Source organism: Egretta garzetta, unplaced genomic scaffold, assembly GCF_000687185.1.
Source record: "Egretta garzetta isolate BGI_Z169 unplaced genomic scaffold, ASM68718v1 scaffold81, whole genome shotgun sequence".
Lineage (NCBI taxonomy): Eukaryota > Metazoa > Chordata > Aves > Pelecaniformes > Ardeidae > Egretta > Egretta garzetta.
Window position 1 is genome coordinate 2,202,865 of NW_009258671.1, and position 15,424 is coordinate 2,218,288.

A 15,424-nucleotide genomic window follows, 5' to 3' on the forward strand; every position below is an offset into this window, starting at 1 on the left:
CCGGCTGTCAACCAGTACCCCCAGGTCTTTTTCTGCCAGGCAGCTTTCCAGCCACTCTTCCCCAAGCCTGTAGCGTTCCATGGGGTTGTTGTGACCCAATTGCAGGACCCGGCACTTGGCCTTGTTGAACCTCATACAGTTGGCCTCAGCCCATCAATCCAGCCTGTCCAGATCCCTCTGCAGAGCCCTCCTCCCCTCAAGCAGATCAACACTACCACCCAGTTTGATGTCATCTGCAAACTTACTGAGGGTGCACTCGATCCCCTCATCCAGATCGTCGATAAAGATATTAAACAAGACCGGCCCTAGAACTGAGCCCAGGGGGACACTGCTTGTGACCGGCCGCCAACTGGATTTAACTCCATTCACCACTACTTTCTGGGCTTGGCCATCCAGCCAGTTTTTAACCCAATGAAGAGTACACCCATCTAGGCCATGAACTGCTAGCTTCTCCAGGAGAATGCTGTGGGATGAAGTATTTTCAGTCTAGAGTATATAAAGCTGGGAATACAGATTTACATTTAGGTATTTTACAAGTGCCCAAAAGGAGAGGTATTGATCATATGTACCAGATTCTCTGCTAGTTGGTTTACAAGAAGTTATGACAAACGGGTGTAAATCAAGATGCTATTTGATAGTGTACCGTCTGTTTAAATCACTCACAAATAGTTTTGCATCACAAAACAATTTGCCTCCTGAAAAAATGTTGTCAATGTGTTCTTTATACCTCCTCATGGTTTGATTAGACCCTAGCTTTTTTTGCAGGGTGTGAGTGGCTTACTAAATATTTATTGCCATTTGATTGTGAACACGTGCTGCTATCGAAGCATCCTGGTGTATAACTTCTTAACAGTTTAAATACATCAAATCAATAAATTTGCTTCCTCTATATAGACCTGCGTTTTATATCTGAAGGTTAACACTCTTCTGAGAGTCATTAAGGCATAAATAAAAAAGGAGACTTTACTGTGGCTTTATATGTGACACAAACATGGTCTTCTAAACTTAGACTATACAGAGGATTCTTAGTGTCACTTGAGGTTTTTATTTTCTTTCTTAACATCTTGTCATTCTCAAACTGTTCTGTGTTTCTTTTTTCCTGTCTGTAAATAGTATGTCTTCTTTTAAGTTTGGAAACTAGTACTTTTATGATGAAAGCATATTTTACTATAGATGCCCTTATAGCTCGTTACATTAGTGGTGCTATTGAGACAGTCTGATCTGTCATATAAATTTTCATGTTGCACAGTAATTCAGGATTACAGTCAGCTTGCTTTCTCTTCCGGATAGCCTTAAGCACATTCACTGCTCCATGTAGTCTGCAATTTTTAGGTATAGAGCCAAACACACTGGAAGTGTGTATTGCTAAAATAGGTCGTGGTATTGCTGTTCTGAAGCTACCTCAAGCTGGAACATGTCCAGAGGAGAGCAACAAAGCTGGTGAGGGATCCAGAACACAAGTCTTATGAGGAGTGGCTCAGGGGACTGGGGTTGTTTGGTTAGCGGTTGGATTTGATGATCTTAAAGGTCTTTTCCAACCTAAACAATTCTACGATTCTAATATCGTCACTTACTTCTCCAGTAGGAAAGATGACCCTATGATAATGGAGTTCACTGGGGAAATATAAGTGAGATAAGGAAACTTACTGTTCATGGAGTTTACAATAAGAATGTTAGTTATATAAGACTTGGAATTTCATTTAGTAGGCTACTGGTATGAAGATTTTAATTTACTTGACTTAAGTAATTGAGGTGTACTTGGAACTTGTATTAAGCAAGGAGGGAGACACCTTACTCTGAAAATAATTTTGAGGGAATAGATTTAAGATACATAGAAGATACAGCATTAACACTCAATAATAAATAAATAAAACTGTTCATATGCCTTTGATGAATTGTGCCCTTTCTTCTGCATCTGTTGAATGTTATCCAATGGCAAATCCTGAAGAAATTCGCAGTATGAAGCCAAAAGGAAAAATTTGGTGTTGTCTCTTCCTATCCACGCTCCCCTTCCTTCCTCCTTCACATTTACCTATCAAATATTTATATGCTTGCATCACTGACCACCTGCAGCATGAGCTGCAGTTCTGTTACCACTTACAGACAGAAAACATTTCAGCAAGATGATTGACTAATTGGCAGTATCCAGCTGAGACAGAGTAAGGGCAGAACATAATGTACAGATGAATGTGTAACAACAGTTAGTCCCAGGGGTGTAGCAAATGCTAGTTTTAGGTGACATTTGTAGTTTGTTTTTTAAATAATAGACAGATAATCTTGGTGAAAAAAAATATAGAAGTTGTTTTAAATGAAGACAACAAATCTCTGAATCGCTGTTTTTGCAGATTACAGGGTGATCATTGTATAGTTGATAATGTAATATCTACTCCTATTCTTAGTTTTAATTTGAGTGTGTTATACAGAGAATTACTGCTCTCAAACAAGGGTTAAAAAAATCTGAATACTTTTATACAGTATTTGCTTGTTTAATTTTATTACTGTACTACATGCTGTATTTTTAAAAATGTGTGAAGTATTTCTAGCAGTATGCAAATATGTGCCTAGCAGCAGTTATTTTTAGTGAAAGTACTTTTAGTGTAGAATTGATAGACCTTCTTTGCACTCCAAATCAGATTTCAATAATTTTTTACTGTTCAAGAAACACTTAATTATAAAAGTCCTTTTCTAAAAGGAAAAGGGATTTACTAGTGCATGCTGGTTTTAGACTACATCAGATGGATGTTAATTGCACTTTGCTCATTATAAATTGAAGCATAGTATGTGATGCAGTTCGTGCTTCCTGGCTAGAAAATAATCTGTTTAGTAATAATCAAACAACATGGAATGACAACTCTTGCATAGAAAGAAACATGTCTGGCAGTGTGTTTTTCATGTGACTACTCAGCATTATTACTCCTTGGAGATCAACAGTTTCTTGATGAGCTAGTATTTTCTGTATGTTCACAATACGTCTTACTTAATCCTTTGCTCTGTGTTCCACTGCGGTACAAAGCAGTCTTGTTGTCAGTGCCATTGTTGATCTCTTTGCAGCATCCCAGTATTCACTGGAAATATCTGGGATTTTTAGTGATTATGAATTAGATTAGAGCATATTGGTTTTAATTTAATAAAGTTAAGAAATAAGGTATGGGTATAATTCTGCTTTTAATATGTTGATTGTATGCACTATTGTGTTTTGAAGTACTTTAATACTATTTTTTTTTTAAAGTCACAGCAGTAATATTGGAACTGTTGACTGTGCTGTAAGGGTGACTTGGCTAGTTACATTTCTGTAAACATCACAACCTAACTGGGCTGGTTTTGCATTAAATTAGAACTCACATTTATTAATGAGTTCTGGGTTTAGTTTCTTTGTACTGGGAATTTTTTTTAAGAGGTGATAGCAATGGATGTTCCCAGAGGTACTCAGCAAAATTAATGAATTCTTAAATTTGAAGATTAAGAAAGAATAGAATTCACTTGAAACTTAAAAAAAAAAAAAAAGAGTGAGTGTAATTCAGTTTGCCAAAATAGCAGTTTCATCTACAAGGAGTGTGTTTTGACCAAACTTAAATGGTTTGTTACCCCTCTTGGAGTCATTCCTTCCTCTCAGCTAAATTAATGTTTACAACTCTCTGACAAGGTCGTGCTACTGCCATAATGATAAATGATTTACTAATGACACTTCAGACTTATTTACATGGTTGAATGTGTTTGAATGCTTTCAATGTGCTGAACCCTGAGGATCTCTTTTCCCTTTTTTCTAGCAAGACCTCATGACTTCTTTGATGCACAAACACTGGATGCTATAAGACATCGAGCCATCTGCTTTAACCTCTCAGCACATATAGAAAGTTTAGGAAAAGGCCACAGTGTTGTATTTCATAGTACTGTAAGTATATATAGTATGTATTCTGTTTGTTTACCTATGTGTCTGAAAAATCTAATAGAATATTTCTATTTTCCTCTTACTGCTGTAGACGTAATAAGAAATAAGTAATAGTGGGTATTTTACATTGTTGATTTGTCCATTTCTATTAGTAAATTAACTTTTTAAAAAGTAGTTTTAGTAGTTATTTCCTGTCTGATACACTTTGGAAAATATCTAAAAGCAAGTATGTGTTGCAGAAAAATTTGGTTATAGCTTCTAAATAGAATGCAATTCAGATGGCGTTTCCATAGTTGTAAGTGACAGTGCTGATTTATCACAAGAAATATTTTGAGGGTAATAGTATAATTGAACGATGCTGATCTGAAACTTATGTTTATTCCTTTTTTTTTCAGTTTAAAAAAATATAATCCTGAATAAATGTATTGTTTCTTTTAATAATTTCACCACCAAAGTGTCAGTGAATTGCTAGAAGGAGGCGAGTACCAGGTGGGGAACTGGTCTTTAGTCCTGTTTCCATATCTTATTTTGTTAATTTCAGTTGTTTGTGGATAGGCTAAGACATCAGTATTAATCATTATTAATAAAGTTCAAACCAGTGGGAGAAGAGTACTGAATTGGGGTATAGGGATCAGAAGTTCAAAAAGCTATATAACCTCAGGTTTTCTTAACCAAATTGGGAGATATGGGCACGTAGAAGATAGAGACTCAGCTGAAGAACTAAGAGATGGGACAAAATGGGGAGGGGGTTGCTTTGTAAATTAGCAGACTAGTGCAAGATGAATGGCAGTCCAAGAAAGGAATGCTGACTGCTCCGTATTCAGCTATGGCTTACCCTTAACACATGATTCAAACTACTGAACTGTCAGTCTCTTTCCATAAATAAAAGATGATTTTTATATGCATGAAACTTATTTCGTCCTGTTCTACAAGACTGATGATTGTTATAAATTATATCTGTGGCCTGTATTAGAAATTTTTTCCAAATGGTTACTCTTGAAGTTTATGTTCATTGAACACCAGCTACAAGTGGAGATTTGCAGGTGGCTTAGCTGTTATTCCATTTAAATCTCTCTCTAGTTTTCCTGGCCAACACGTATTTTTACAATGCTGTGAGAAAAGCAGATTCTCTTCCAATTCACAGCTTGCTTTAATCTGAAACATCATCCAGACAGACTGTTCTGTTGTGGAAGCTCACCTTTGGCTATTGGAATTATTCATAAGGAGATGGAATTAGAGGGAGGAATGTGCTCTAAAACTGCTTCGAATTAACTTGGAGGAAGCGGTGAAAATCCTTTTAGCTTATTCATGCATGTGTCACTCGAGATGGTAGGCAGTTGATTAGATCTGAAATTGCTTATACCTCAGTTGTGGGAGAGGTTTTAGCAGTGGCAGAACTGTTCTAAGATTCCAACCCTATGCTGTACTTTGCTAACCTATTTTAGCATGCTGCTACAGTTGTGGGGGCTTGTGCTGGATATCAGCTGTATTGATGAGACTCAGCCAAAAATCTGCTTTAAAAAGAGAAGGTAGAATAGAAGCAGTCTTGAGGATGTACGCTGTTATACTGAGCTAATGGTTGCCTCAGATGCAAACACATTTTGCATAACTAAAATATACTAAATATAGGTATTACAACATTGAATTTGAATGGTGACTGGCTAAATAGCTTAATACAGTTTGTGTGGTCCACCTTCACGTGAAGAATAAATGTGTAATTATTGGGACATTAATTTGAAAGGTGAAAATATAAAGATAAAATTGTCTTGCTCTCTGAAAACTGGATATCCTAGTGAAAAAATACTAATGTGAGGAATTTTTAAGCAGTCATTGTAGATATCTTTAATCTCCTATGAAAAGGCATTCATTTATATAGATACATATTTTTTAAGCCCATCTTTATAAATATAGAAAGCTGTAGAATGCAGTCATCAATAAAGCCTTTTTGAAGAAGGTTTTGCCATCCAGAGTTCACCTTTGACTTCACTGTGAATTTTTTTTTTGCTTAGATTTTTTTTTTTTTTTTTTTATTGGAGTCCAATTCTTAGCTTTGATTCTCTGAATTGTCAGGTGGAAAAAGTCAGGCATTTCCATTTAACCTAAATAGCAAATATTACACTAATTAAAAAATGCAGCTTATAGGTTACCCTGTCTTCCTCTCCCTGCCCCCCCCTAGTTTTAAAATGGCTAGATTTGATTCTCTAAAATATTTGAATACTAAACAGTTTTTCACTGGCTTCAGGGTTTTTACATATTTCAGTTCAGTGATCACATGTATTGATGTTACCTGTGTTTTGAAATCTTAAAACTGAAAAACAGTAAGTGAATCAAGAAAGATACATACCTATTTATAGGGTGAAATTTTTTTCTTTTTCCAGAAGAGGTCAGCAGAACTCCATTTGTGATTTGAGACAACTGTGATGTATGGTTCCTTCACAGAGATAAATTCAAATTAAATTTCCCTTTTTTTCAGATAAAGCTGTACTGAACATACATCTATGGGCTGAACTATATTTTTAAATGAAAAACTTAAATGGACTCGAGTTCTTTACAAACAGTTTTAAGTCTTCAGGGCATCATTATTGCAGACATGCTAGATTTCTTCCATTTCAATTGTAACTTTTGCAGACTTGACGGTAAAGCTCTGATTGCTTCTGTCAAAATAACAAATTTTTTTTTTTTTTTTTTCCAAATATTTGCAATTTTGCATTTGTCTGCATCATAGTTGTGTTTACCATATCCTAGGCAGGCTAGAGTCAAAATTTTCATTCTATGTATAGAATCTTTCAAAGATTTAATAAGCATTTTATGCTCAGAGGTGGAGAAGGTGGAAGAATGGTGTTTGAAGCAAATAAGAAAATCTGTATGAAGTATTGTGATGTGTAATAAAGGAGAAGCTGAGGGTAAATCAGTAGAAGAGGAAGGAAACAGTTTTTCCCTTTTTTTTCTTGATACTGTAAATTTTTTTGGATACCTTTTGAATACTGGTGTTAAAGAATATATTTGTACCTGGATGAGCAGATTTATTTTTTATAATGAGATTTTTATAATAATGAGAAAGGAGTTCTCGCTTCTTGTGTGGGACTTTACTAGTGGAATACATGTGTTCTGCTTAAACTCTATTATCGACAGGTCTTTGAAATGTCATTTGATCTGCCATTCATATAGCAATAGTAGCAAATGTACTCTCTACACTGTTAAAGGTCCCCATTATGTATGCATTAAACAATTTCTGTAAGCCTGTGAGTTCTTCGATGTAGCCTTTGCCGCTGCCTCATTCAGTGCTTGGTTTAGGTATTGAAAAGGATTGAGTAGAGGTTACCTAGGAAGTTATAAGTACGATGCATCCAGATGTCAAAGCATTTGTGGGAGAAGGTTTTATTCTTATGCCATTCTATAATTAAACTATAAGCTGTATCTCTTTCTTGCATCTTCTATAGATGTCTTGTGGAACAGTATGAGTGTATTTGTAGAGGAATGTGTGTTCTTCAAAGCTTTTGGACTAGCTGCTTAAAAATTTGAACTACTTTAAAACAAAGACGACTACTTACTTTTTTTTTTTTTCCAGGGACCACTCAGTAAGCAAATGTTAAAGGAAAATATTAAACCTTGCCAAGAATGGCTTGAGTAGCGATATGTATATTCTACCTATATATAGAATTAATACAGCTTTCAAAGAGTAAAACAGTTTGCCTTGTATGAATGTCCAGTTGAACATGAAGAACAACAGGTTTTGAGCAAAAACTCTGCAGATTTGGTTTTAATTATGATTTATGTAATTGTTATCAGGTAATAGCTAAAAGAAAAGAAGATTCTGGAAAAATAAAACTCTTGCTTCATTGGACACCAGAGGACATGTGAGTATTTTGCTAGTGATGATATAGGTTTTAAATGGGGAAGGATTTACAGTGGGGTAAATAAAATGTCTGTCACTAAATTATGTTATGCTTTTGAATATTTAAGTTAAAGTTCATGCTTTAAAAATGCTTTTTAAAAAGTGATTTAGAAGTTTATAAAATAATAAGCAATGCTTTCATTGATTTTAATTTAGCTTTCAAGTCTTTAGACTGATAACAATTTAGGTAAATTTGAAGCTACATTTTTGATGCATTTTTGTCACTGATTATTAATAAACAAGGTCCTCTAATTATTGAATGAGGAGTTCAGGTTGTTTTTTCCAGCCATATACGTAAGGAAATTTATCACAGAGACTACTTTTGTTTTATCCACTGGTTCATCATGATCCTAAAATGCTTTTAGGTATTGAAAAAAGTACAATTATCAGTAACGGTAGAACCAAGAATCTTTGCTTAGGTGCCACAATTTAACAGTATAATAACCACAGTTGGCCCTTTAAGGTATTCATATCATATTGCTGCTGCTTTGGATTCTCCCACTGAAGCTTGGAATAATCTTCCAGCATGTTTGGCTGCTTTTTTCTCTTGGTCTTTCAAAGTTCTGTCTTGTTCTAAGTGAGTAGCCTTGTGTGTAATGCAGGATGAAGTTACTGCCCTTGGGTAGGCTTGGGACATATGAAGTAGTAAGTGTACTTTAGAACTAATTTATTTAGTTTGAAATAGCTGAGATCTCATCTTTCTTTTGACACAGAAAAGAATTTATATGTAAATATTTTAATCTTAATTATATGGAAAAGTAGAATAAATGTTTGTTTTCCACTATGCTGTAGGAGAGCAGTAGGCAGAGTAGTTTTAGGAGAGGCAGTAGCTGTATGCTCAATGTTTTCCACAAGTTTTAAGGCAATTAACTACTTTTCCTTTTAAAGATAAGAATATTTGTAATAGTATGGATCCAAGAAATAAATTCTCCTGCATACAGATAAAGTTACTGGGACCTTTTGTTCACGTTAAGATGGAAGTTACGGAGACATTTAGTTGACACTGAGATGAATAGCTGCATAATTAGGTAGGGCATGTGGGTTTAGAGGCTCTTTCTTATAAGACACTTCAGTTCTACCAGGAAGATATCTCTAAATTGGTAGAATTCATTAGGTAAGGATACAGCAATTTCAGATTAAATAGTCATAGTTCCTACAATTAACTTTTAGAATAAGTGGGTCTCTTAGATTCAGTGCTGCTTTTAAGCGATTGAGTGGGATGGTGATGCAAAGTCTTAGCGTAACAGAAATTTACCTTTGCTTTTCTGAAGTGGTTTGAATTACTCAGTTTTGTAATGTCCCAAATCAGTCATGTGCAGTAGTGTGAACTTGGCAGTGTGAATCTATTATAACTATTACTTGCAGAGGACTAGGGTTGCTGATAAGTTACTTGTGGCAATGTTTGGCATTTTGATGCCATTTTAAAGTGTCCGTAGCTTTTGCTGTTCATTACAGCACTTGTAAATGGCAAGTTTCAATTCAGCTTGGGAGAGAATAACTAAAATACTCTAGTAAAAAGTGTAGGTTTTTTCTTCCTTTTAGGACAGTTGGCAATACCATATGTGATAGCATTCTGAAATTATTCTTATTAAAATATTACAGATAAAGACAGTTAATGGCATTTTAAGATAAAAAGCATTAAAAAAGCAGAACACTGGGAACATGAAAAGTAAATTTAAAAAAAACCTACTTTTTTACTAATACATAGTAGAATGATTTTTTTTTTTTTTTTTTTTTGCTCATGCAGATGAATACAATATTAGAATCTCTGCATTGGAGAAGACAAGTTATTCAATAATGTTAAGACACCCCCGACAGAATGTAGATTTGGTTAGTCAGGTCAAAGAAATAAGGTGGTTTACATTGATATTTCTTGCATCTTGGTTAGGTTAGGTAGAGGGTGTATTTCCTGCACTGAATGATGTAGTTTTGAATTAATGAGTATTCAGTAGACTCAATTTTTGTTATTAGAGTTAAGAACAGCAAATGCGAGGTATCATGGCTCATGTCCACCTGCCTTAAACAGTGAATGTACTTGAACTTTAGAAAAGTTGAATGCAGTCATGATGATTACTTTCTGTTGTGCTGAGCTGTTATTACTAGCTCCATCTGAAAGGCTTATTAATGATTTAACTTTTCCTGCTCTAAGTCATCTTGAGAAAATGTTAAACTGCTCTAGGGTCTCTGTACATTAACTATTTTTTCAGGAATAGTAAATAGTATTCTTTAACCCATTTCCTATACAAGAGGGAAATAACTGTTAAATCTTTTTTTAGAGCAGGAATTTATTCTTTATGTCAGTACTTCTTAGCTTACTGAGTTGTTGTCTTTATGTATATTGCAAGTAGTCTTTGCATGTGAAGTTTTATTTGCTGTTTGTATTGTTTTGCATCTTCAGCATATATTTCTACTAAAAGTGTCTCCCAAATGTTGCTTTCCAAAAAAACCCCAAACATTTTGGCTTTATTTAAAAAAAAAAAACAGAACACTTTATGCTGTTTTTTCATGTTTCATGATCTGTATTAAACATTAAGACAGATGGATTGCCTCCTAGGTGGTCCATGTCCCCTGTCCTGTTTGGGTACCACCCCCACCCCCTCCTTTTTGTTTTTCCTTCCACCTTCATATGAAAAGGGAAGAGTATCATCGGAGAAACTCCTTTTCTTACTGAGATAGAAGTTCTCAGTTTCATTTAAGAGAGATCATTAAGTCTCTTTTAATGTGTTACATGAAAACCTCAGCAGGGCCTTAATAATCCAATGCGCTTTCAGTAAAAGAAGCAGCAATGCAATAAGCCACTCTGAAGTAGACATGTTTGGTTTCAAAGAATTTAAGTACAAAATGTAGAACAATTATGTTATCTCCAGCCATCTTCCCCAAGTTTCACTGCAAGTGGCAGCAATAATTCTCTTCAATGTATAAAGCCAAGTTTTATTCCATCTCACAATGAGAATTTTACATAGCCAAAATATTTTGTGGTGATTGCCTGGATTTGCTCAGAAGAAAATGGAACAATTAGCTTTAGCAAAGTTGGAGCATTTTGACATTGAAAGCTTTGAACTTGGAGCAAGCAAATTAGTGTAACTTGAAGCTCAGTGCTTGCAGTATATTCTGGCCTTTACTTAATTTTTTGACAGCATCAAAGAATTTTATGCCTGATAAAATAAAGTATTTCCAAAGATCTGGGTGGTTTTTATTTTTTTTTCCCCACTATTGATTTTCAAATTAAATTGTTAAAATGGAGAATGTAGTGTCATTATCATTGTTTGGTTTTGTATTCTTCTAGAATAATCTGCATTCTGTTTAGTGTCTTTTTCACACTGAGAACTTGAAAAACTTTGAAATATAATGTGTAAAGATTGGCTGTCTTTTCCTCACTCCAGTGAAGATGCTTTTTAACCAGTGAAATGTGAAGATTACTTAAAACACTTCATATGTACTAGTTTACCACATGATTTTATGGTAAGAAAAACGGTTGATCTTTTTTGAATATTTTTATTTTATTTATTTATTCATAGTCTGCCTGATGTGTGGGTAAATGAAAGTGAGCGACATCAGTTAAAAACTAAAGTAGTTCATTTATCAAAACTACCAAAAGATACTGCCTTGCTTCTGGACCCAAACATATACAGGTAATGTCCTAATTTTGAAACTTTCTTTACTTACAGTCTTAAGCCTCACTTAACTTTTAGACGTTGGAAAATCAGGATTGCTAATGCATTATGCACCAGACCAGGGAGCCTCAATCCTGTCAGCGTCCAGGAGTTAAGTTCTGAGGTCTTAAGTTGTTTCACAATTACTTAACTTCTTGAACTGAACTCTAGTTACTGAGAAACGGGGAATATGTGTATTTACCAAGTGTATTTTACTTTTTTGTGCTTGGTGTACAGAAATTCTAGTAAAGGAGGTACATACAGTGGAATCCTGAAAGATCACTTCTGTTAAGATCACATACTGGTTTGTATACCAATTTTTTTTTAAAGTCCAAATTTATCTTTACATATTTTATATTCAACTGTAATACATGCAGTATTACCTTGAAATCTGTACTTGTGTACAAGTACTGTTATATTTTTTAATACAAGATTCTTTAGAGGGGGACAATACATGTTACTTGTCTTTAAGCTGCATTCACATTTGTGTTTTTAGGACTTCAGATTGGCTTCTAATCCATCTTGTTTCTAATAATTTCCTGATTTTTTTCCCCCCCCTCTTTATTAGTGTGCTCACGTAATTGTCAGTACCACCCACAGTTCTGTGTGTGCACAGTTTTTAAAGGTAATCTGAAATGCTTAATTCACTCTTAAGTTTTTGGACATCCAAAGATACATATTCATGGGCTTATATTAAAAATTTATGAAAGCAGGTCGGAAAGGAAAAAAAAGATTATTCTGCCAGAACAAAAGTTCAGTGTTCCTATGTTTCTTCTATAACATCCAGTGACATAGCATCTAAAGAGTAACTAGAACACTAATATGAGGTCTTGATATGCAATAAGCCTTTCAGTTCACCTTTAATATTCAGTGTATTTCACTAATCAAATTAATGAAAACTTGGTTTACAATATGAAATGAAATCATCATACTGTATCTGCTATCTTTGTAAATGTAAGTATTTAAAATACTTACTTTAGTATATGAATTACTGATGTTAACAGTAAATCATAAAAATGCTATGAGGAAATTGAATTGTGTGTTTTAGAATTGCTTAACACAGTGACTTTTATAATCTAATTTAGGTGTTAGTCATCTTGATACTGATTACCTTTGCAGAACTTGATAGATTAGTTTGATTTGAAAAGGAAAAAAACCCTTTTAAAATAAAAATGTAATAATCTTTGGGATTAGCTCCTTGGAGAAAAATAAGCAACCCTTTTTACCTCTCCCAAATAAAATTAAGTTCCCCTTGCATAACGTTGTACTAGATTTTTATCTGTATAGATTAGAAAGCGGTGTCATTAGAAAGAGCTTTGGGACCAACTGTGTGAGGTCAAAGAAATAAAGCTCAAGACCAAAACTTTGCAGGGGAAAAAAGTGGTTAGGGAAATTCAGTGACAGCCATTAATGTCACGCTAAAATGATTACTCCAATAGAAAGTTTGAAATAATTATCCGAAATGAATGCTAATATGGGATCATTTAAAATGTCTTTTAGTTTTAATCAAACTGAATGAAAGTAGATTTTACATAGTCATGATTTCATAGTATTCTCTAGCTGACTTGAATTTACCTTTCAGGGTCTTCATGTAAAACTGTACTATTTTCTTTTACAGAACAATGCCCCAGAAGAGGTTGAAGAGGTAAAAACCAAGCAAGTGGGGACACCTGCAGTCTTAGTCACTGACAATGGATTTAGAAATAAAGTTGCACATTAGTCAAATCCCATCTTTTTTTTTTTTTTCCTTAGATAAATATTTATGCTTAGTGTAAACATTCTGTGAATGAAGTTGATGCTTCCGTGGAATATATTAATATATTACTGTATATCCACATTTTCATGGAATGGTACAGTGGGAGACTGAGCAAACACTCTTCTGGCAACTTAGTGGAACAACTAAAAGGCTTTGCATGCTTGCTTCTTTAAGCTGCTTTTTTCTTTAGTGAATACAGTAGTTTATATTTGATGAAAAGAAAAAGTAACCATCACCATTTACTCACAATTCCCAGGAGAACAGTTAACAAGCTATTAGGCTTCTTGTCAATGCTAACTAAATATAACACATGCCAGACAATAAAACAGCTACCAAGGGATTATCCTGTTGCCCGTTGAGTATGGTGGATAGTAATAATTCGTCATTTGTAATCTCGTGTCCTTTTGCAGATCCCTAAAATATGTTGGATTATAATGTTTAAACAAATGTTGATGGAATGCTTGTCTTTTCCAATCAACTATGAATACATATAGTACGGTTTAAAGATGTTAAGAGTGTTGCAGTATGTCTGACCCCCTTTTCAGGAGTAGTATAGTATGTTAATGAGATCTGCTTTTATGTGATCCATATCAATGGACGGTTTTTGAAAAACCTCTACTTAAGCAGTTAGTGTTATTGGTGGTTTATTTTACTTTTTTTGACCCTTTAGGATCCCCATTCACTTGTAAAGTATACTTTTTTATTTGGCCTAATGTTTTCTAGATGTAAAGAAAATGGTATTTTTTAAAAAAAAAAATCTAGAAAATCAATCCTTTATGCACCAAAGTTGGCTTTGAGAAGGAAAGTAAAATCATTTTCTTGCTTAATAAGCAAGAAGCCATGGATTTTTTTAACTGACAAATAGAGATGTGTCTAACCTGTTAGTCTTTGTATGGAGACAAAAATGTTGCATATAGATAATAGGACATTGCTTGTAAATATTTCAGCAGATTTGTAATATATTTTTATATTATGAAATGTACTGTAGATGTTTTTCTAGAGGCATGAAAGTTAAAATGTATATATTACGGTAGAAATAATATTGAAGGATATTGTAATTCACTAGTGCTGCCAGAAGAATTGTTTAAAAAAAAGCACCTTCCTTAACAATAAAAAAACCTTCTTTTACATACCTAAGGGACTATATACTACTGTTAATATCTGTTGTAAGAACAAAAATACATTGAACATCCTTCCCAGAAATCTTAGAGGGATGAATAGTACCCATAATTAATTCATGGCACTCCTTTCTAATAGTGAACATGAAATTAGTTTTTTCCTTACTATTGGAAGGAACTAATATGTAAAATTTGTATGGATATATGCAGTCAAACTGCAGAGTTAGTCCTCCTTATTGGTGAGGAATTTACTACAGTGAAACTAATAACCAGCAGTTTTTACACTAAATTTTTATTAAATAGAATAAAAGTTAAAGCAACCCTTTGGCTGCAGAAGTGAGCATATTCTAATATAATACAAATGCATTCTGCATTGGTACTGACACGAGTGTCTTGCTTCGCTCCAATGGGTTAAAAATGTTACTTATATACACACAAAAAAAAAATCTTATCAAACGAAATGAAGTGCAGATTAAAAGCACCACTAATATAAGATGTTCTGGAATGGTTGTTTAATAAGGGTATTATTCATAAAATCTGTAGTGATGTGACTTTATTTTTGAAAAAATGCAGTGTTTTGGTTTTTTTTTTTTTTTTTGCTTGAGCACTTCACCTACTGCTTTTTCTGTACCTATAAAGTAATCCGTAATCTTTGTTTCTTTTTTGAATTTGTTATAAAATTGCCAAATAGAAGTGTTTCAGATATAGTTTGTATTTGTATTTTTTTAATTTTATTGCTTCATGAGTTTCTTGTAAGTCATTTATAATTGACAGATGATTGTAGACCTTGCCTGAGTATTTTTTCTAATAAAACAAAGCAAACAAACCTCATTAGCTTCAAAATTGTAAGATTTCAATGAAGTTTTCAAAGATAAATATAAAAATGTCACTATCTCTTTATTTCCCCTGTAAGTAGTAACATGCATACCTTTACACAATTGGGAATTTGTGGATTCAAATTGTGTTTTGTTCATGTGAACTGTGACTTTCTTTTCTTGGGTTTGAGAAAAGTCTTATCTGATGTTCTCATGGTACAGTTTCTGCCTTGGAGGGAAAAATCAGTTAAAATTCAAAATATCTGTGAACAAATGGATATATTGGAATTAATTCAAC

General features: G+C 33.9%; 1 protein-coding gene across 4 annotated transcripts in view; it reads left to right on the forward strand.

The window, feature by feature from the left end:
* AEBP2 (AE binding protein 2) overlaps positions 1 to 14,757 on the forward strand; it is a 30,770-nt gene extending 16,013 nt beyond the window's left edge. The window contains exons 4-8 of one of the 4 annotated variants that reach the window (XM_035888545.1): positions 3,768 to 3,892; positions 7,679 to 7,746; positions 11,303 to 11,416; positions 12,006 to 12,062; positions 13,056 to 13,105. In XM_035888545.1, the coding sequence (XP_035744438.1) occupies positions 3,768 to 3,892; positions 7,679 to 7,746; positions 11,303 to 11,416; positions 12,006 to 12,018 (320 nt within the window). In that variant the 3' untranslated portion in view covers positions 12,019 to 12,062; positions 13,056 to 13,105. Of the gene's footprint in view, positions 1 to 3,767; positions 3,893 to 7,678; positions 7,747 to 9,531; positions 9,897 to 11,302; positions 11,417 to 11,674; positions 11,742 to 12,005; positions 12,063 to 13,055 lie in introns of those variants that run through there. The other 3 variants (XM_009648732.2, XM_035888546.1, XM_035888548.1) reach the window with 3 other exon arrangements.
* Positions 14,758 to 15,424: the final 667 nt, after the last annotated feature.